The sequence below is a fragment of the Callorhinus ursinus genome, unplaced genomic scaffold (assembly GCF_003265705.2).
Source record: "Callorhinus ursinus isolate GAN/ISIS: 27379988/994484 unplaced genomic scaffold, GSC_fseal_2.0 scaffold90, whole genome shotgun sequence".
In the NCBI taxonomy this organism is placed as follows: domain Eukaryota; kingdom Metazoa; phylum Chordata; class Mammalia; order Carnivora; family Otariidae; genus Callorhinus; species Callorhinus ursinus.
The window spans coordinates 1867948-1890229 of record NW_027397152.1 but is presented as its reverse complement, the minus strand read 5'-3'; the positions used below and the strand labels follow the sequence as shown (position 1 = coordinate 1890229).

The 22282-nt window shown below is 38.3% G+C and overlaps 1 protein-coding gene across 1 annotated transcript; it reads right to left on the bottom strand.

Moving 5' to 3' along the window:
• On the bottom strand, positions 1-20836 carry CTSS (cathepsin S). The gene is made up of 8 exons (XM_025858304.2): positions 20684-20836; positions 19625-19751; positions 17704-17826; positions 16711-16860; positions 13930-14157; positions 12794-12959; positions 11588-11690; positions 1-453 (listed from the first exon to the last, which is right to left on the bottom strand). The coding sequence occupies exons 1-8, from the start codon at positions 20707-20709 to the stop codon at positions 354-356; spliced, it is 1023 nt and encodes a 340-aa protein (XP_025714089.1). The 5' UTR covers positions 20710-20836; the 3' UTR covers positions 1-353.
• Between the last annotated feature and the right edge of the window lie 1446 nt (positions 20837-22282).

Sequence of the window (22282 nt, the reverse complement as noted above, 5' to 3'; positions counted from 1 at the left end):
CAAAGTTGAAAAGAGATATTTATTAAGCATTTATATGCCATCATATTACAAAAGGGTATCCGGGAACTTAAAAAGACAAAGCATGTAAAATAAGAGTGACAAAACAAGCATGACAGATTTCTTCAGTTGACCAGTTCTCATACAGGTATATCTATAGTGCATTATTAATTTATGTAGCAAAATTTTTCCAATATCTGCAAAGCTAAAAAAAATAGAAGAGTCAAAATATATTCTATTAGTACAGTAAATATACACTGGCCACACATACTTATTTCTACAGGTTATAGCAGGTAAAATTAAGTTAAGAGAAAGTGTTTCGTTTTTTTGGACTTGTTATAAAATGAAGAGATCCTCTAGATTTCTGGGTAAGAGGGATAACTAGCAATCCCACAGTGATTTCCACTATTTCTTGCCATCCGAATATATCCTTGTTCACCAAAGTTGAGGCCCCAGCTTTAGAAAAAGAAATAACACAAAATTACAAATGAATATAATCAAATCATATTATCAACTTTTTATCTCCTAGATTGTTTTTCTCCTAAAGTGATTATATATGAAAAGCTATAAAACAAAATTAGAACAAAATAATATAATAATTTCCCCAGGGCTTTTAGGCAATTTTCAAAGGATAGTCTGGAAAGCTTTAGTGCTATATTGATGAATAGACTTAATACCTAAGGAAAACAATACAAATTCCATCCCAAACCGTTAATCCCCCTACTTTGTAAATATGCCTCCTGCAGGAAAAGGGTGTTATTGTCCTTTCCAAGACCCCATCGCTAGATGTTTTTGCATTACAGGATCATAGGTTATAATTTTTGTCAAACTTAGATTCCTTTAGAGAATGTCAATTAAGAAATATTTTTGAGTGACTACCATGGAAAAGGCATAAAGTAGGGAATTCTGAAGTAAGCAATAAAAAGTGCAGCTCTCAAACAGCTTTTTGACCTAGAAGTGGAGCTGAGGTAAGATTTTCTCATAGGTAAAGCTGTGAAAAAATGGAATATGCTATCTTAGGAGGAGGTGGCTTCTAACACTTCCACTGGCTCTGGAAGTGTTCAATCAGAGGTTTGTATAACTTGTTAGAGATGTTGCAGAGGGAATTTGTGGGTCAGGTAAGGGTTAGAAGAGATCAATGGTTCTCTCGCTTTTTTATTTTATGAACTTTGAGAATTAAAAAAATTTTGCAAATTTACATAAAGTTACCAATATTTTACAGGTATTTTAAAGATCAATATTTTAGAGGTATTTTAAAGATTTTATTGATTGATTTTTAGAGAGAGAGCGAGTGAGCAGGGATAGGGGCAGGGGCAGAGGGAGAGGGAGAGAGAATCTCAAGCAGACTCCACACTGAGCACGGTGCGCAATGTGGGATTTAATCCCATGTCCCTGAGATCATGACCAAAATCAAGTCAGATGCTTAACTGATTGAGTCACCCAGGCACCCCAAAGTTACCAATTTTTAAATTAGCAAGTACAGACATTAAAAAAAAATACTCTTTATATCACCATCATATTGTAAAAGAAAGGATGTCTCAACACCAAAACAAAACTTAAGAGGACATAGTCTCCAATTAAAGGATAGTCCTTTGAGCCAAATAAATTTATATATTTATGAAGGATACACCAAAATATTCTTTTTGTCTCATTTTGCCACAGACTAGTGAAAAAACTGACAAGATTTTTGTGAGAGAAATATTTTCTTAAGTTTTCTTATGACTCTGAGATTTTGTAATTGCAGATATACAAATAATTATGAAGCAAATTCATTAAGTGCTATAACTAGGATACAAATAAAAGCATGAATTTGAGAAAATGCCTACTGAGGACAGCAAGACATTTAGTTGAAGGGAAAATTGGATGTCTTTAGGGTAGTAGGAGACAAAAAAGATAGAAAGTTGGTTTGGGGCTATGTTGTGAAGAGCTTAGAACAACAGGCTAAGGAGCCTGTAGTTTGAATTCCATAGGCAAAGGGAAGCCGTTGCAAATTTTTGCTCAGGACTCAAAGGAAAGGTGGGTTGTGTCTTTGCATGCGGTGGAGAAACTAAGAAATGTTGCTTTATTGCAAAGCAGACAAATAGCATCATTTAAAATGGCTGTGCTCTAATGGGCCTGAAATATTCTCTGTATCAGCCATACAGTGGACACTTCGCAGGTCTTATTTTTCTCTTATCACTTAACGAGGTTGTCTCCACTTCTCTCCTGGCCTTAAGATAATAACGTGTCCTGTTTTTTCCCTTCTCTCTCTGCTCACTCCTTCTTAAACTCTTTCACGGCTTCTTTATTGTTTCCTTTCATTTATTGCCACTTCACTGCTTAAAATCCTTTAATGCCTCCCCAAAATCTTTAGAATAAAATCCAAACTCCACTGTTACCTCTTATCAATGGATGCAGTATTCTTTTAGTATCCAAAGACAATAATAATAAATTCTGGTGAAGCTATTATTAATATTAATAGCCATCATTTATTGAGCACTTAGCTCTGTGCTAAGCACCTTAACATATACTACCTCACTTTATTACCACCCTGTGAGGTGGGTAGTATCTTCTTTGTACTGAAAAGGAAAATGGTCAAAGTGGTAAAATGGCTTGCTCAGATGGTTAATTATGAAGCCAGGGCACAAATCTAGGATTGTTTTACTCCAAGGCCTACTCTAACATTTATACTATCCCTAACCCTACATTATTCCTGTGAGTGAGGTAGCATGAGGGATGAAATTCAGACCAGAACATCCAGGATCTTATATAATCGATATCTTACTATATCTTGCTTTGTAATTATTTCACTGCCTTAAAAAAGTATGTAAATCTCCCCCTCCGATTTCCCCCTCTTCATTTTTCCCTTCCTATTATCTTTTTTTTTTTTTAACATATAATGTATTATTTGTTCCAGAGGAGATGAACGATGAGAGACTATGGACTCTGAGAAACAAACTGAGGATTCTAGAGGAGAAGGGGTTGGGGGGATGGGTTAGCCTGGTGATGGGTATTAAAGAGGGCACGTATTGGATGGAGCATTGGGTATTATATGCAAACAATGAATCATGGAACACTACAAAATGATGTAATGTATGGTAATTAACATAATAAAATAAAATTTTTTAAAAAGTAGGTAAAAAATTTTAGACAAATTGAATTTGAACCTAAGTTCTGGTAACGAAAGTTGAATTGAGTTCTAATTACTAACAGTATGAACTCAGTGAGGTCCTATTCAGAATCTGGATAGCTTACTCTTCCCAGCTTCATAAACCAAGATCAACTGTCCCAAACTTTGTAGAAATCCCAAACCTCTTTTTGACTGAGTCCTGCTAACCCTCCCTTAAAGAATAAAACTGATTAAAAATCTCAAGCTAAATAAACATGAGGACAAATTCTTTCCTTCAGAACTATGCAACGTCTGCTCCAAATGTTCATTCTAGTCCTTACCAAGTTGTTTATTGTTACTGGCTCTATAGCCCTTTCATTCAAACCATTTACCTGCAGGCAAGTTTCTTAACTCTGTTAGTATCATGAGTTTCCTATTCTGTATTATGGAGATAAAATGCATATCTCGGAGGTTACCTTAAAAATTAAGTGAGAAAATGTATTTAAAGTACTTGCACAGTGTCTGTATATGTAGTAAATACTCAGTAAGTAGAGGTGGCTATGTTTGTTATGATCCAAGTCTGAGTCCATTTGATTGGACTCAAGTAGAGTCTAATCCCTTTAAAAAAAATACAGCCTTTTTCTAGAGTAACCAACAGTCCAGTTTGCCAGGGACTATTCTGGTTTAAAAAAAAAAAAAAGCCCTGTGGCCTAGGAAACCCATTAGTATTTGACATGGTGAGATGGTTGGCCACCCTATCTTCTCCCTGCGTATTGTAGACTACTAACTTGTTAGACATTCCTTCTAGAATGTATGCCAGTTTCTTTTGTAATAAACTGCAGTTCTGAGCTTCCTAGGCTGTGCCAGATACTATTCTAGGCATTAGGCAAACAAGATAGACGAAGTCTTTTCAAAGCCTACATAGGAAACATACAATAAACAAATAAATAATATGATAAAATAGAAGTACTATAAAGAAAAATAAAGCAGAGTAAGGAGATATGGAATGTTGGGAATTGGGGCTACATTTTATTTATTTATTTATTTTACTTATTTATTTTAAAGACTTTATTTATTTATTTGTCAGAGAGAGAGAGAGAGCACACCCACAAGCAGGGGGAGTGGCAGGGAGAGGGAGCAGGCTCCCTGCCGAGCAAGGAGCCCAATGCGGGACTCGATCGCAGGACCCTGGTATCAATGACCTGAGCTGAAGGAAGATGCTTAACGAACTGAGCCACCCACGCATCCCTCAGGGCTATATTTTAGAAGGAGTAGTTAGGGAATGCTTCCCTGAGGAAATATTTGAGCAAAGACAGTAAGTGAAGGTGCAAATGATGCAAAGATTTGGAAAAAGAGCTGGAATAAACCTGATGTGTGAGAAATAGCAAGTGTACCTTGAGAAAAGTTACTGAAAAAAAGCTAGTGTTCTTGGAGCTGAGTGAGACAGGTGAATGTAGTGGGAAATGTCGTTGGCGATACAGGCTGAGGCCAGAAACTGTCATGGCTTTATAGGTCATGGATTTTGTTCTGTGTGTAAAGGAAAGCCATTAGAGCATTTGGGGAGGAGTAACATCATCTGCTTTATGCTTCAGAAAGATCATCCTGGCTACTGTATAGCAAACAAACAAAGAGGGGAAGTAACTACCAGTCAGGAGACTATTGCAATAGACCAAGAGACAGATGGATGGTGACTTGAATTAGAGCAGTAACAGTAGAGATATTGAGAAGTGGTAAGATTTGGGAAAATTTAATGATGATAGAAATGACAGAATATGCTGATGGGTTAGGTGTGAGGTATCAAACGAAGAAAGAAAGGATGGTTCCAATATTTTGACCTGGGGTAAATGCTGTTGGCATACACTGAGATGGGAAAAATTGGAGCAGTGGGCAGGGTGTCAAGAGTCTGTTTTGGACGTGCTAAGTTAAAGGGGCCTATAGATACTCAGGTGGAGAAGTCAAATAGTAGGCTTTTGGATATGGAGTCTGGAGTTCAGAAAAGAGATAGGGCTGAAGGTGTAAAGTTGAGAGTCATCATCTGCTTGTTGTTTAAAACCCTGACACTAAATGAGATCATCAAAAGAGTATAAAGAGAGAGAGAAATTGAGGCCTGAGGCATTATAGTATTTAAAAGTGAGGGGGCGCCTGGGTGGCTCAGTTGTTAAGTGTCTGCCTTCTGCTCAGGTCATGATCCCAGGGTCCTGGGATCGAGCCCTGCATTGGGCTCCCTGCTCCACGGGAAGCCTGCTTCTCCCTCTCCCACTCCCCCTGCTTGTGTTCCTGCTCGCTGTGTGTGTGTGTGTGTGTGTGTGTGTCAAATAAATACATAAATAAAATCTTTAAAAAAAATAAATAAAAGTGAGGAAGAATAAGAGGAACTATAGAACTCAGGAGACTGAGAGGTAAAGTAGGAAGAAAATCAGGGGGGTATGGTCCCCTGAAAGTCAAAGTGTTTTGGAAAGTAGAGAGTAACCATACATCAAATGTTAAGAGTGCAGGAAGATGAGACCTGACAACTATTTAATGAGGCAAGATGGAGGTGATTGTTGATTTTGACAAGAGTGATTTCAGTGGAGTAGTGGGAATAAATATCCTATTTGAGTTATAAATCAATATGTACATTCCTAATCTCTTTGTAGAGAAATCTCTAAGAAAAATCATTAGATTATAACTTTTTCCTTTTTTAACTCTTTTCCAGCCTCTGATTCCATGGAGAGGAGGCAGTACATATGAGTTTAATGCAGAACATTAACTCTAAGAGTCAGGATCTCCTGAAAGATCAGACAGTAGCTTTCAGTGAGGGAAAATGGAATATGTTCTTTTTTTCCAACTTGTATTTTACTAATTTAATCCATTTATGGATGAAAAGGAGGCATTCCAGTCTCCCATCCATCAGCTCCATTGACTTACCTCATTATCTAGAGACCCATCAATTTTGCAACTATTTATCTTAGAGAGTTCACCAGATATTGCTTAAAGGTGTTCTGGGTGCTTTCTTAGTTTTTGGGGAGTGTGTGTCACTCACATTTAAGGTTCTCATTAGCTTATAGTTAATGCTTTTAATTTTTTTCCCCAGGCTAAAATTATTCTATGCCCAATAACTTCGGGCCTCCATTACTCATTGATCTGTAGATTAGATTAAACTCCTCCCTTTTTAAAAAGAAAAAGCATAATTGACATACAATATCCTATTAGTTTCAAGCATGATTTCGCAGTGATTTGATATTTTTATACATTATAAATGATCCTCATGCTAAGTCTAGTTACCACCTGTCACTATACAAAGTTATTACAATATTATTGACAATATTCTCTATACTGTACATTATATCCCCATGACCTATTTATTTTATAACTGAAAGTTTGTACCTGTTAATCCCCTTTTACCTATTTTTCCCATCTACCCAAACCCTTCCCCTTCTGGTAACCACTAGTTTGCTTCTTGTATCTAGGACGCTATTTCTGTTTTGTTCTATTTTTTAGATTCTACATATAAGTGAAATCATATGGTATTTGTTTATCTAACTTATTTCACTTAGCATTATGCTAGGTTCATACGTGTTGTCATGAATGACAAGATTTCATTCTTTTTCTATGGCTGAGTAATAGTCTATTGTGTGTGTGTGTGTGTGTGTGTGTGTGTGTGTATCCCATCTTCCTTATCTATTTATCTATTGCTGAACATTTAAATATTTTATTTATTTATTTATTTGAGAGAGAAAGAGCAAGTGAGAGAGTGCATGCATGCACGTGGGAGGGGCAGATGGGGAGGGAGAGGGAGAAGGAAAGAATCTCAAGCAGACTCCCCACTGAGTGTGGAGCCTGATGTAGAGCTCAAATGCATGACCCTAAGATCATGACCTGAGCCGAAACCAAGAGTCAGAAGCTTAGCTCACTGTGCCACCCAGGTGCCCCAAGGGAACTAGTATTCTAACCAAGATCTGCCTGGCTTCAAGGCATCTTCACTGCCAAAGGGAAGTTCAGTATACTTTGAACATGTGGTAGCTCGATTTCTTGAGTCATACCTGCACTTTCCATCTTGCCAAAAAAGGTATAAATCAACTTCCTTTATATTACCAACATTCTAAGTCTGGATTTCAAATATGCTTTCTTTCTTCATTTAGCCTTTCAGATGCCTAAGGTTCCTTCTTCCTTTTAAAGGAAGAAAAATCAAATCTTCCAAAACCCTAACAGTTCCATGTTTCACCAGTAACAGAGGAAATACATAATGATTATATTGTTTTAAATTGTGAACATCTTCATGCATGCAAAAGTTGCTGGATAATGTCCCTCTCAGGTGGATTGTAGGGGTATACTATGTAAAGATCATTATTTATTTATTTGACAGAGAGAGACACAGCGAGAGCAGGAACATAAGCAGGGGGAGTGGGAGAGGGAGAAGCAGGCCTCCTGCCAAGCAGGGAGCCTGATGTGGGGCTCGATCCCAGGACCCTGGGATCATGACCTAAGTCAAAGGCAAATGCTTAATGACTGAGCCACCCAGGTGGCCCAGTATTCTCCATTTAAACATCTATTATAATAATGCAATATATGTTAAGAAAAAAAAAGAAGAAGATAGCAGGAGGGGAAGAATGAAGGGGGGGAAATCGGAGGGGGAGACCAACCATGAGAGACGATGGACTCTGAAAAACAAACTGAGGGTTCTAGAGGGGAGGGGGTTGGGGGGATGGGTTAGCCTGGTGATGGGTATTAAAGAGGGCACGTTCTGCGTGCAGCACTGGGTGTTATGCACAAACAATGAATCATGGAACACTACATCCAAAACTAATGATGTAATGTATGGTGATTAACATAACAATAAAAAAATTTTAAAAAATCTATTATAAGTATTTTATCAGGTTATTAATAATAGTCTGAGTAAATATAATTTCTAATACATGGGCTTGAGTGTGTAATAGTTTAATATTGTCCCTATTAGGTATTAGCCAAAGGCAGACACTCAACCATCTGAGTCACCCAGGCGCCCTGGTTTTCACTATTAAAGAAGAAGAATGAATGCTACAATTTACATAAATTGGGTATGAAGCTTTCCCCATATTTAGGATTATTTTCTTCATATAGATTCAAAGAAATGAGAAAAAATTGGACAAAGAATGTGAACATTGAAAAAGGTTTTGATTCATATTATCGAATTGCTTTCAAGAAGGATTGTAACAATTTATTCTTCCACTGGAATGTATGCAAGTGCCCATTTCACCATAGACAGGTGGGATTTCTGTAGGCAGCAATGGGCTTTAAGGGCATTTCAGAAAGATAAAATAGCATAAGAAACAGAAATAGCTAAGTGTCTATAAACTTAGGAATGATGAGTAAGTAGTTCACTGTGGCCAGAGTGTAAATATGGGTGCATGAGAACATAGGGGGAGAAAAGTCTAGAAAGCTATGTTGGAAACTAGATAATGGAGAATCTTGAACACCTGATTAGGAATTTAGACTTCATTATGATGACAATGGTAAACTATTTAGAATTTTTGACCATGGGTTTACATGATCTGTATTTTAAGAAGATACTTCCGAGGCTGGGTGAGAATGGAATCTGAAATAGAGCAGGAATAGAAAGAAATATAAAATATGATTCAAAGGCCGAATGGACAGGGCTATATGGATTGAAGGAGAGAAAGGAGAGTCCAAGATGATACCAAGGCTTTGATAACCTGAAGATGGTGATGCATTACTCAAAATAGGGAATTATTTTCCCTTGGGCTTATTCTAAAATACTTTTCAGGGGTGGAGAGTGGAAGGAAAGTTTAGATGGAAGGAGAGAGGGAATTTGAATTTAGACTTGTTGAGAGAGAGAGAGAGTGTGTGTGTTGTGAGTAGCAGTAGGGTAGGCAGGTGGGAAATTTGCATTTTTTTAAAGATTTTACTTATTTAAGAGAGAGAGGGAGCAAGAGACAGAGAGAACACAAGCAGGGAGGGGCAGAAGGAGACGTAGACTCCCAACTGAGCAGGGAGCCTGACATGGGACTCCCATGGACCCTGGGATCATGACCCAAGCTAAGGCAGATGCTTAACCAACTGAGCCACCCAGGCACCTGGAAATTTGGATTTTTTAAAAAAGATTTATTTATTTTTTAGAGAGAGAGCACATGTGAGTGGCAGGAGGGGCAGAGGGAGAGACTCTTCAAGCAGACTCCCTGCTGAGTGTGGAGGGCAGGGCAGCTGGGGGCCCGAGGTTCCACCTTAAAACCCATGAGACCACAACCTGAGCTGAAACCAAGAGTCAGTTTCTTAACTGACTGAGCCACCCAGGCGACCTGGAAATTTGGATTTTTTCACAAAGCTGTCAAGTTGGAAGTTGGACATGGAAGTCTGTTGCTTAGTAGAGAGATCGTTTTTAGAGTTTGTGAATTGGCTGTCACCCACATAATGGCAATAGTTGAAACTAAAGTTGCAGATGAGTATTCGTTAGTACAGCTAGAGCTTGAGCATAAGGGACAGGTGGAAGAAAGTAAGAAATGAGGCTAAAGCTGATACAGCAAAATGAGTCAGGATAGTGTTATGTCTTATTTCGTAGATGCCAAAGAAATAAATGCAGTAGAGAGTTCATAAAGCCGAGAGATTTTTCACATTTGTGTGCCATTGCATATCCTTCTTAGGTGATTGGGCCATTTATTTTCCTCCTCTAACACATGAACAATTCCACTCATCTGAAAACTTAATGCAAATAAGTAGCACCTTCTCTGTGAAACTTTTAGGCAGTTAGGCATCTCCTCATCTATGGCCCCATAGCCATTGAGACATATATCATTATACCGTGATGTGTTGTGTTTTATTGTTTTAAAAATATATCTAATTCCCCACTGGACTGTTATGTGAGCTTTTTTTAGGACAGGATGATTTCTCATTAATTTTTGTATTTCCAGGGCCTAGGTAATGCCCATCACATTGTAGATGCCTAGTAAATGCTCACTGAATGAGTAAGTGCTGAGAAGGAGTTTTGAATTTAAACACTAAAAGATATAAATGGTCTTCCAGAAGAGCAGTTTCAATAGGGAAGGGAAGTTAGAATACATACTGTAGGAAGTCAACAAGAAAAAAGATGTAAGTGAAAACATTGCTTCATATAAAAACATTATCACTGGTCCAGGCCCAAGCTGATCAGTGCTGTGAATAGGTTACAAGTGAACCAAGATATTGTTTCCTCAACTACTTTCCCAATAGGCCATACAAATACTACCACCTTCTATGTGTGCCATGTATTGTGCTAAGGACACAAGGACAATACAGATCTTTACCCCAAAGGTGCATACCGAATATTAGTCATAGATAGGTAAACATACAATTTAAATATAATGTATAAAATACTCCAGTGTACATAAGACATTTTGCAAACGTAGAAAAAAGACATTTTACCCAGCCCAAGGATTTAGAAGGAAATTTCTGGTATAGAGAATGCCTTAGCTGGTTTTGAAGGAAAAGGAGAAATAAACCAAGTGAGGAGAAAGAATGTTCCCGGCAGAGGGAACAGCATAACCAAGACATGAAGATATTAAAGATAAAATGGTATGTATGGGAACTCTGTGTATAGTTCAATGTAACTGGAATGAAAAGTGTGAGACAAGTGCCAGCAACTGAGCCTGGCAAGCCAGGCAGGGACCACAACATAGATGACTTGTCTTCTCCACTAGGGAACATTAATTTTATACCAAATGGTACTCTGTAGAACAATTATAAGCCCAGTTTGTCATATCTGAGACATACCAGTTTGGAAGCAGTTTACAAAAGATGGATTTGAGAGTAAAGGAGACCAGCTTGAAGGCTACAGGAATAGTCCAGGCAAGAGATGTCTGAACCAAAGCAATAATGGAAGAAATGGAGAGGTGACAGAAGCAAGGACAGATATGTGGGAAATTAGTTTGACTTATTGCTTGATTAGATCTGGCCTACAACAAATCTATAGTATCTAATTGGGTGACTGTGTTGTATGTTGTTGCCATTTAGTGAGATAGGAAGTTCTGGGGAAGGACACAATATGGTAGAGAGGGTACTGAATTCCTTGAATATACTGAGTTTGGAGAAACTAAGATACATGGAAGTGGATATGTCCAGATAAATAAGTCCGAATTTCAGGGCAGAGGATAGAGCTAGAGCTTGAGCTTTAAAGCTATCAGCATATAGGTTATGGCTAAAATCACAAGAAAAGTGTAGGCTAAGAAGAGTAATGGGCAAAGGATGGAGCCCCGGAGGAAAGACCAACATTTGGGGGCTAAGCAGAGGAATAGATATTTATAAAGGAGACTGAGAAGGAACGGTCAGAGAAGTATTCTAGAAGAAAAATCATGAAAATAAACTGCTGAAGCCAGAATAGGAAGTGAGGAAATGGGGGCACTGAGTAATTAATTTATAATGTTACTTTATAAGAAGCTATGAATGTTTATCATTGTCATTATCATAATCATCATCATCACAGGAAAGCATTTGTTGAAGCACCATCGAATTCCTTATTTTAATTAAATATGCACTAAAGTGCAAATATATTACCTGTTTTTCACAAGCCAGTAGTCTTTCCCATTAAGGTTACCATAGCCAACCACTAATACACCATGATTCACATTCTGAGTACAGGATGGGTCATAGTAGACACCTGAGAATAAAATATAGGTGGAGAAAAAGAGTGAACGGTATGTGATAATAAGGACATTTGAAAATGCTATTGCTTTTAGTAGACTGTTTTATATACATGGCAAGCAAGTTGAATTATGATTTTAGGAACATATACTCTCATTAAACTATGTGGAGTTCATAATTCTTTGCCATCAATTCTGTATTTATTGGTTTTCTTGCCAAGTTTGGCATTGATCCAGTCACAGTTCCCTCAGAAATCTTTGATAAACAGCTACCTTTTTCTAATTATTTTTTAAAGATTTTATTTATTTATTTATTTGAGAGAGAGACCACGAGTGAGCACGAGCAAGAGGAGGGGCAGAGGGAGAGAGAGAGAGAGAGAGAATCCCAAGCAGACTCTGTGCTGAGTGTAGAGCCTGACATGGGGCTCAATCTCACTACCCTGAGATCATGACCTGAGCTGAAATCAAGAGTTGGATACTTAACCGACTGAGCCACCCAGGTGCCCCCTTTTCCTAATCATTTTTAATTTATAGATAGTCAGTTATGTCAGTTACTGTATTTCTTTGTATATATTCCTAAATAGTTTATTCCGTATATTTTTATTCTTTACTAGATGAAATGATCTTTGGGTGAGGCTTTTTTTTTTTTTAAATAAAACAGTATAGCCATTTACTTGGTTTAACACAATGCTCTAACACTGGCGGGTGCCCTCCTTGTATCCCGCAGTGCTGCACCTACAGTGCACAGTGGCTCCAGGGGTTAGGAGCCCAGGCTCTGGAGTCAAAGTAGCATGGTTTCTAATCCTAGCTGACCACTTCCAGACTGTATGACTTTTGGCAAGTTAACTGCCTAAGACTTGTTCATCTCTAAAATAGGGTTATTGTGAGGATTAAATAAGATAATGCATGGAAAGAATTTATCATAGTACTTGGCCTATAGTACTAGGAAATTTTGTTGAGTATTACTTTACTAATTAGAACTGGATATAAAATACATATATGAAATGAAGGATTCTGTTTAACCTGAGCAATCAGAGGTGGGGTGATGGGGAAGGATAATATTCTTTCTTATGGTACAGGGGCCGCATATAATAAGAAGATAGCACATCTGAGTTTTTACCACTTCTGTACAGGTAGAAAGAAGAGTGTTTTGCATCAATAGCAACAGACACAGGTCCTTTATTGGCCACAGCTTCCTTCAAGGCATCTTCGCTGCCAAAGGGAAGTTCAGTATACTTTGAACATGTGGCAGCTCGATTTCTTGAGTCATACCTGCACTTTCCATCCTGCAAAAAAAGGTATAAATCAACTTCCTTTATATTACCAACATCCTAAGTCTGGATTTCAAATATGCTTTCTTTCCTCATTTAGCCTTTCAGATGCCTAAGGTTCCTTCTTCTTTTTAAAGGAAGAAAAATCAAATCTTCCAAAACCCTAACAGTTCCATGTTTCACCAGTAACAGAGGAAATACATAATGATTATATTGTTTTAAATTGTGAACATCTTCATGCATGCAAAAGTTGCTGGATAATGTCCCTCTCAGGTGGATTGTAGGGGTATACTATGTAAAGATCATAAACTCTATACTAGAACTTCTTTAAAATCTTTTTGATGATATAATGCGTGCATAATGATGGTTTATAAAGACCATATAATCTGAAAAACACTTACGAGTGCATATTTTAGTAGGAAAGAGAGGTTATAAATATTCACTTTTGTTGTGCATACATGTATGGTTTTTTAAATGCTTAATAGGACAAAGAACTTGAAAGAAATAAACCAAAATAATGGTGGTTAAGGTAGAATGTTTTGGAGTGGTATTTTTATGTTTTCTAAATTTTCAGTAATATGGATATATTAATTCATTTAACAAAATATGTCATGAACTTGTGAGGAGAAAGAAGAGAGCATTATTTAGCTTTTTAGTAGGTAGGAGAATGATGTGGTTGATGATCTGAGAATGAGGTTGAGCATGGGAGGCCGTAGGAAAAACAAGTTGAAATACCAAGCAGATGAACAGAAAGAAATCTAAGGTTTACTGAAAATCCATTTTTCATGAATTCTACTTGTTTAAGACCATTGTGCCACTGATGAATTAAGAAGACTACTGACTAATGCAGCGAACTCTTGAAAATTTAAGAATTCTTGATCAGGATTTTCATACACTGCTTCTCAAGCGATTGGCTTGGTTGTGAGTTTAATTCAGTTAGTCAAGGGATAGCATAAAGTCCCAAAAAAGTTTGCTTGTGACACACCATAGCTTTGTAGGGATAGGAAGCTTCCGAATCGATGCCCTTGTTATCAATAATATACTGGAAAGCCTCTGTCATGAAGCCACCATGGCAGCCTTCATTCCTGTATTTTTCAGTTGAGCAATCTACCAGGTTCTGTGCACTCAGGGATACCAGCTTTCCTGTTTTCAGCTTCAGCTGTGCTTCCAGGGCCCCCACAGCGCTGAAAGCCCAACAAGCACCACAAGCACCCTAAAACAGAGACAAGGTCACAAAGGTAATCAGAGAGTAGGGAAGGAGGACTTCCATAACACAAACTGGGTACCTCCCAACATGTCAGTTCTGTCGGTTGTTACAGGAACAGCTCCCCGCACTACAGTTTCTTCATTTCTTAGACATGGGCATGAAGATGAAATACTTGATTATTCTCTGAGCAAGGTCCTATATTGAGAGACATTTGCAAATGGCTGAGCTCAGAGCATAATTGCCATAATCAAATATATTAAGAAACAGTACCTACTGAGCATGCACTAGATCCCAGCTATCTTCACCCATAAGTAAGGTAGATAGTCATCTACAGTACAGTGATTTTGAGAGGAGCTCTTGACCTAAAATACCTTTTCTCCTGTCAAATAAGGCCTGAAAATATATGGTTAAATATTCTCAAACTTTTTTTTTTTAAAGATTTTATTTATTTGACAGAGAGAGGGAATACAAGCAGGGGGAGTGGGAGAGGGAGAAGCAGGCTTCCTGCAGAGCAAGGAGCCCAATGCGGGGCTCGATCCCAGGACCCTGGGATCATGACCTGAGCCGAAGGCAGACGCTTAACGACCGAGCCACCCAGGTGTCCCTTTTTCCACACATTTTTAGCTTCATAATTTTTTGATCAAAGATAGTTTACAGGGAAGCATAAACAAACAGAAAAACACAAAGCTGCTTTAGTTAAAAAAGATCCAGAGCCTTATCATAATTGTTCTCTTCACTTCTTCCTTCATTCCACCTTGCTCTCTACCCAAAGGAAGCAAATTGAATTTGCTTTTGGTTAAAGCAAAATCACCCATTAAAATGCAAGCATCCAGGGAAAGGAGCTCCATTAGATTGTTTATATTTAATACCTAAATGTGTACTTTACTGGATCTTCCCAAACTTTTATTTTCTTATTTTTTTAAGTAGCCTCCATGACCAACATGGGGCTTGAACTCATGACCCTGAGATTGAGTGTTGCATGCTCTACTGACTGAGCCAGCCAAGTTCTAGTAAGAAACTAGAAATTGCAAGAAAAATATCTAGGAAGAACAGAATAAGATATTAGCAGTACCATTCACTTCTTAATTTTTACTTTTGGGACACCTAGGTGGCTCAGTCAGTTAAGCGTCTGCCTTTGGCTCAGGTCGTGATCCCAGAGTCCTGGGATGGAGCCCTGTGTCAGGCACTCTCCTCAGTGGAGATTCTGCTTCTCCCTCTCCCTCAGCCCCTCCCCACACCTGGGCTCTCTCTCAAATATAAATTAATTAATTCTTTAAAAAATATGTTTACTCTCTTTCGCTTTCACTCTTTCTGAAATAAGTAAATAAAATCTTTAAAAATAAATAAATAAAAGGGGCGCCTGGGTGGCTCAGTTGGTTAAGTGTCTGCCTTCAGCTCAGGTCATGATCCCAGGATCCTGGGATAGAGCCCCACATCAGTCTCCCTCCTCAGCGGAGAGCCTGTTTCTCCTTCTTCCTCTGCCTGCCACTCTGCCTACTTGTGCCCTCTCTCTATCTCTCTGTCAAATAAATAAATAAAATCTTTTAAAAAAGTAAATTAAATAAATAAATAAATAAAAATAAAAATATATGTTTACTTTCTTCATTGGTTACCAGCTGGGGCAGATGCTCAGAACACTCGGCTTCTTCTCCCTTACCCTCATCTATAAGGTGATACATGTGTTTTACCCTTATTTAGGATTTTTGCCACTTTTTTTTTTAAAGTAGTCTCCATGGCCAGCATAGAGTCCAACATGGGGCTTGAACTCACAACACTGAGATCAAGACCTGAGCTGAGATCAAGAGTCCGATGCTTAACCAACTGAGCCACCCAGGCACCCCTTAAAGCGAACTAAAGGAAATACAAAAACATAGGAACAAATTTATAAAACCCACACTGTATTTCTTACTGTAACAATGCAAGCCTAGTCATGAGTTGACTGGTACAATTTACAGGCCACTCTCAGCTCTGGGTTTTCCCTCTCCTTCAATCCTGAAATGTAGGGAGAAACTTCCTGATCAATATTCTCTCACATACACAATACTGTTTCTCAGGCAATTGGCTTGGTGGAAGGTCCAGTGCAGTTGATCGATAGTATGAGCACTAAAAATCTGTCTTAAAGAAACATATTTGCTCAGTTCACAGTTTTGTCTAATGTGGCTCTAACCATTGGTATTCTAATTATCAATTTAGATTTATGTAAGTATGGTAACTTACTTTAAAAGATTGTGAGTAATCTTCAGACAAGGCTTTCTAGAATTAATAAAAAAACAAAAGCAATAGTAGCCCGCAAGTTTCAAATATTCCTCTAAAAAATTTGTTGAGGAAAGTGGTCACAGCAGGACTAAACAAGGACTAAACTGTGGAGAATACAAATAAAGTATGATATGTGGACATTGTCCTCAAGGAGCTTACAATTTAGTTGGGAAGACACGAATAACAAAAATCATTAGAAATAACATTAGGGAGATTCTGCTGCCAAATTAGGTAGCTGGACTAAGTATTGACAGAAGAGAGAGCTCTTCCGGGTGTACAGAAGCCTGAGATAACAATACTCACCTGGTATTTCACTTCAGTAACACACCCCTTCTCTCTCCAGTCCACAGAATCAGGCAATTTCTGATTAGAGTTTGACTTGTAAGTGATGTTTCTCTGCCATTGGCTGGGAACTCTCAGGGAACTCATCAAAGATATCACTTCTTCACTGGTCTACAAGACAAATATATATATATCTCCTTTTACTTATGACCTTCTTTTCAATATTCTAATAACTGTAACTGTGAATAAATTTAACAACCTAGAAAAACTAGTGGTAGTTGTGACCAACATAGGTATTGCTAAGTATCTGATAGGTGAATTATCTGGGTCTCTTTCACACTCTGTCCTAGCAACCATTTAGGCATTGGGAAGAAGAAGAAAGTGATAAAAACTAGAAGTTACAGGAAGGCAGATTTTTGGTTTAAAGCAAGGCAGAATTTTATACAAGGGCTGTCTAAAAAGTGGACTGAACTGGTTTTCCTTGTGAGAAAGAATTACAAAGAAGATGCTTGCATTTAGGTAGAAATTTAATCTACCCAGGGTGTTCTCTTCCAAGAGGTACTATGATTCTTAATTTTGGCCTCAACAGTAAAATTTTGTAGGGTAGAAAAAAATTTAAAAACTAACAAGAGTATTTGTGATATTAAATACCCACACTCTCTCATTAAGAAGGCAGGTGGATCATACTGAATTATCAGTTCAGATGTACATAAGTATGGTAACTTACTCTAAAAGATTGTGAGTACTCTTTGGGCAGTGCTTTCTAGAATTAATAAAAAACAAAAGCAATACTAGCCTCTGAGTTTCAAGTATGCCTCTAAAAAAAATTAGTAAGGAAAGTGGTCACAGTAGGACTAAACAAGGAATCTGCAAATTCTTATGTCCTTAAATTCTACTGTTTTCTAACTTTGTACACACACACATTCCTTTGCTGTTTACCTTCAGATTGCCTTTGGGGAGATGGAAATCATGCGTACCCAGAGATGAAAGTAGGATTATTTGTAATTTACTTACCATGTCTCCCAGATGGTTCATGCCTAGATCATATGAATGCATTCCCATTGAGTGTTCCAGATTGTGAAGCATCACAAATTTTAGATTCTTTTCCCAGATAAGACGCCTTGCTACTTCCTCGTTCTAAAACGTAAGGAAGAAGAACATAGTCACAGGCATATCTAAAAACTACTGTAGGCTCAGCCCCAGACTACTGCAGTAAAGCAAATACCACAGTAAAGTGAGTCAAATAAAAGTTTTGGTTTCTCCATGCATATAAAAGTCACATTTACACTATACTATAGTTTATTAAGTGTGCAAAAGCATTATGTTATTTGAACTTTGAAATAAATTATAAAAGTAGAATACTAATCAAAAGTTATTTTCATTCCTTCCAAGGGACCGGAATCATTAAAAAGAGAGATAGTATTCATCTAACCAGATAGTGGTGCTAACTGAACAACTTACTCTGGTTAACCTTGAAATTAGAGGCTTGTTTCTAAAGGGGATTGGATGAGGGTAAAATTCATCACTACTAAGAAAACAACTCAGTGCACATCCTACTAAAAGTGTCATTTTTATACAAAAATAATGTATCAAAGAAGTTAATACATAATTCTTGCTTACAAAGTCAGAGATATATATATCTTAAAGATTTTATTTTTAAGTAATCTATACCCAACGTGAGGCTCGAACCCACAACCCCGAGATCAAGAGTTACATGCTCCACTGACTGAGTCAGCCAGCTGCCCCTCAGAAATATTATTTTGAGTAGGCTCCACGCCCAGCATGGGGCTTAAATTCACGACCCTGAGAATAAGAGTTGTGATTAAGAGTCTCCTGAGCCAGCCAGGCACCCCCAAACTCAGAAATAGTATGTAGTTATAAGACTCAGTTATTTGAAGTGCTAGGGTTAAGGTCTTTTTTTTAAAAAAAAGATTTCATTTACTTGACAGAGAGAGAATGAGCGTGGGGGAGGAGCAAGGGAGGAGGGAGAAGCAGACTCCTTGCTGAGCAGGGAGCCCAACAGGGGGCTCAGGCTCGATTCCAGGACCCCGGGATCATGACCTGAACCAAAGGCAGATGCTTAACCGACTGAGCCACCCAGGTGCCCCATATATTTCCTGATTTTTAAGACCTTAACCGGGACACCTGGGTGGCGCAGTCGGTTAAGCATCTGCCTTCAGCTCAGGTCATGATCCAGGGTCCTGGGATGGAGCCCTCCTTGCTCAGCGGGGAGCCTGCTTCTCCCTCTTCCTCTGCCTGTAGCTCCCCCCACTTGTTGCTCTCTCTCTCACTCTCTCTCTATGTGTCAAATAATAAATAAAATCTTTTAAAAAATCAATAAGTATGCATCGAAATAAAAACAAAAGTACACCATGGGAATTGAAAGTCAAAAAACAACATCTGGTAGTGCTTCTATGCCCAGGGACTGAAATAGGTCTTTTTGTCCCCAAACATGTACTTTATCCCCCTTAACCTGGAACCTGCATTCCCATTACAACTTTGTTTGCTCCCTGGTTTCTGTGAATTCTTGGCTCACGTGTCACCTTTGATGAGGGTACTTCCCTGAGCTTTCTGTTGTATATAAAGAATAATCACTTCCAGCCCCTCACAGCCATCTCCCAGAGCCCTCCAGATCTAGGTCTCGCTAGACCCCCATGCCCTGCTTTATTTTTCTCTACTGCAGTTGTCACCACCTACCATACTATATATCTGCTTATTTATTTACTTAATTCCTGTCTCCCCTGCTATCATATGAGCTCCACAAAAACAGGAACTTTGTTTCCTGCTATATCTCTGGTACCAAGAATAGAATCTGGCAAGAAATGAGTGCGTAAACATTTATTGAAAACATTGCTTGTAAGAATATAATTTTGAGGGGGAGAAAGCATAGGATACTCGAGCAAAAGCAAATTGTCCAAGTAACAATCCCACGTACTTTTTCCTTGTATTGTTTGCCATAGGTTTTCTTCCAAAGATTCCAGTGATGGTCCAGAGTGGGATCTTTATGTACCTGTGCCTGTGCACAGGAGCACGCCAGGAGCATGCAAACCAGCCATTTCCTTCTGTTAAAGGAAAGGTAACATAAGAAGAGTAGCTATTATCTGCATATATTGTGACCAAATTTTTACATTAAAAAAAAGCACTGTAAAGTCTGTCAAAAGGACAATACAAATCAGAATTATACAGGAAACTTTCTGGGATTTATTGTCACAAGGAGTAACCTGTAGATTTATGACTGGAATACCACTTCCAATACTTAGTAGCACTTTAGAAAGTGATTTTCAGAAATTTCCTGATACCTGGTATGCCAAACTTTCATCCAAAGTAGGGGGAACTGGGTAGGAGAGGGAGGCAGGGACTTCACAGGATTTGCCAACAAATCTAATCAAGGGAAATCACCCCCCACCATTCTCAAGGGGCAAACCTTTGAAAAATCAGTTTATCTGCATAATTTTTGAATACATGGGCTCTTCTTAATTGGTCTATTTAAGTATCCACATTGTTCAGAGGTAATTGAAAGACACCTCCCATATATTGCTTTCAAATCCTAGAGTCATTTTATTTTTTAACCAGTTTTTCTAATAATCGAAATATCTATTTCAAAGGAAGCACTTAAGTACTTTTGAAAACACCACTTCTATATTTAATGCAAAAAGACTTGAACAGAATTCAGTGACTACCTCCCTCAAACTGGATTCTACTTTCTTTTCTGATTCTTTTAAATTCAAAACAGCTGCAAGTTCAGCCATGTAAATCTTCAGATTATATTCCAAAAAAAGCTATGTTTCAGCCCCAGGTTTAGATGTGCAAACAGACATTTAACTTTTCAAAAAAGATTTTCTTTAGTCAAAAAAACAAGAGGCAAATTGAGCGGCACAATATTTTCGTTTACTTCCTGAAACCAACAGTTTAAAGCCTGGCAGGCACGGCAAGCTAAAGACACAAACGGAGGGTTTAAAGACCAAGCGGTAGAAAAAGACCAGACAGTACGTACATCATAGAACCGGCAGGTGCTCCCATACTATGAATGCGGGAAGGCAAGCCCTCTCCAAAGGTTTGAAGGCAGCAGAGAGGGTCTTTAGTCACACTGACTTTAAAAAGATACCAGGCTTGTCACATGAGGTATCCACAATGAGGAAGTGAACTTTCATTTCAGTTTCATTTAAAAATCTAACCCCATCAGCTATCTTCTGGCCCTCAAACCTCTGGTTTTGGAGGGTACAGTGGGTACAGTAAGCCACCAAAAAGCACCCCAGTGGAGCCGATCAGTAGAACAAACTCAGCAAAATAGGAGCACAATTTGGATGATTCGCTTTACCTCAAAACACCAATTTTCAGATGGAAAAATTTAGTTATGAAGAAATTTGGATTAAGCCCCTGAAATCCCAGTTTCCTCCAGAATTTCCTCCAAAAATCTGTAACCATCTGTGATTACTGTTGTCTCATTCTTTCTCAACTATTCTTTGGTTCATCAATTCAAAATATCTTTTTTTTAAAGATTTTATTTGTTGGGCGCCTGGGTGGCTCAGATGGTTAAGCGTCTGCCTTCGGCTCAGGTCATGATCCCAGGGTCCTGGGATCGAGTCCCGCATCGGGCTCCCTGCTCCTAGGGAGCCTGCTTCTCCCTCTGCCTCTCTCTCTCTCTCTCTGTTTCTCATGAATAAATAAATAAAATCTTTAAAAAAAAATAAAGATTTTGTTTATCATTTGAGAGAGAGAACAAGCCGAGGGGAGAGACAGAGCAAGAGGGAGAAGCAGGCTCTGCTGAGCAGGGAGCCCGATGTGGGGCTTAATTCCAGGACCCCGGGATCACGACCTGAGCCGAAGGCAGACGCTCAACCGACTGAGCCACCCAGGCACCCCTCAAAATATCTTTATTGATAGTAATATTTGTTAGCATATTCATGGAAAGAAAATAGGCCTAGGTACATCTAAGTGCTAGAGTGGTTAGCTGGGTGGAGCAGGGGCAAGATGAACTAGCATTTTTAATAATTTGTGTATTCTTCATTACTAATGAGGTTGAGCATCTTTTCACTCATTATGGACCATTGGAGTTTTCTGTGAAATGTCTGTTCATATGTTTTCATTTTTCTAATGAATTGTTGCTTTTTCTCAGTGTTTTGTAGTTGCTTTATATATATATATTCTGGCTATTAATCTTCGACAAGTCTATATACTAAAAATGTCTTCCTCAGTCTTTCAAGGGGTCTAACATATTGATTTTTTCTATATGAAATTTCACAATGTTGATGTAGAAAAATTTATTCACTTTTACTTTATGATATATGCTTTTTTTGGCTTCATTTAAGAAAATGTTTTTCAGGGGCACCTGGGTGGCTCAGTCATTAAGCATCTGCCTTCGGCTCCGGTCGTTATCCCGGGGTCCTGGGATCGAGCCCTACATCGGGCTCCTTGCTTGGCGAGAGGCCTGCTTCTCCCTCTCCCACTCCCCCTGCTTGTGTTCCCTCTCTCACTGTGTCTCTCTCTGTCAAATAAATAAATAAAATCTTAAAAAAAAAGAAAATGTTTTTCATTCCAATGTAAAAAACATACACTCACCTAATTCTCATAGTTTTAGAGTATTATATTTTTC

Excerpts from the sequence above, each read along its gene's own strand:
- CTSS (XM_025858304.2), bottom strand. The coding sequence starts at position 20,709 with ATGGGAGCACCTGCCGGTTCTATGAT. Across the intron at positions 19,752-20,683 it reads GCACCTGCCGGTTCTATGAT|AAGGAAATGGCTGGTTTGCA; the intron begins GTACGTACTGTC and ends TTCCTTTAACAG. Across the intron at positions 16,861-17,703 it reads TGAACCATCTGGGAGACATG|ACCAGTGAAGAAGTGATATC; the intron begins GTAAGTAAATTA and ends TTTGTCTTGTAG.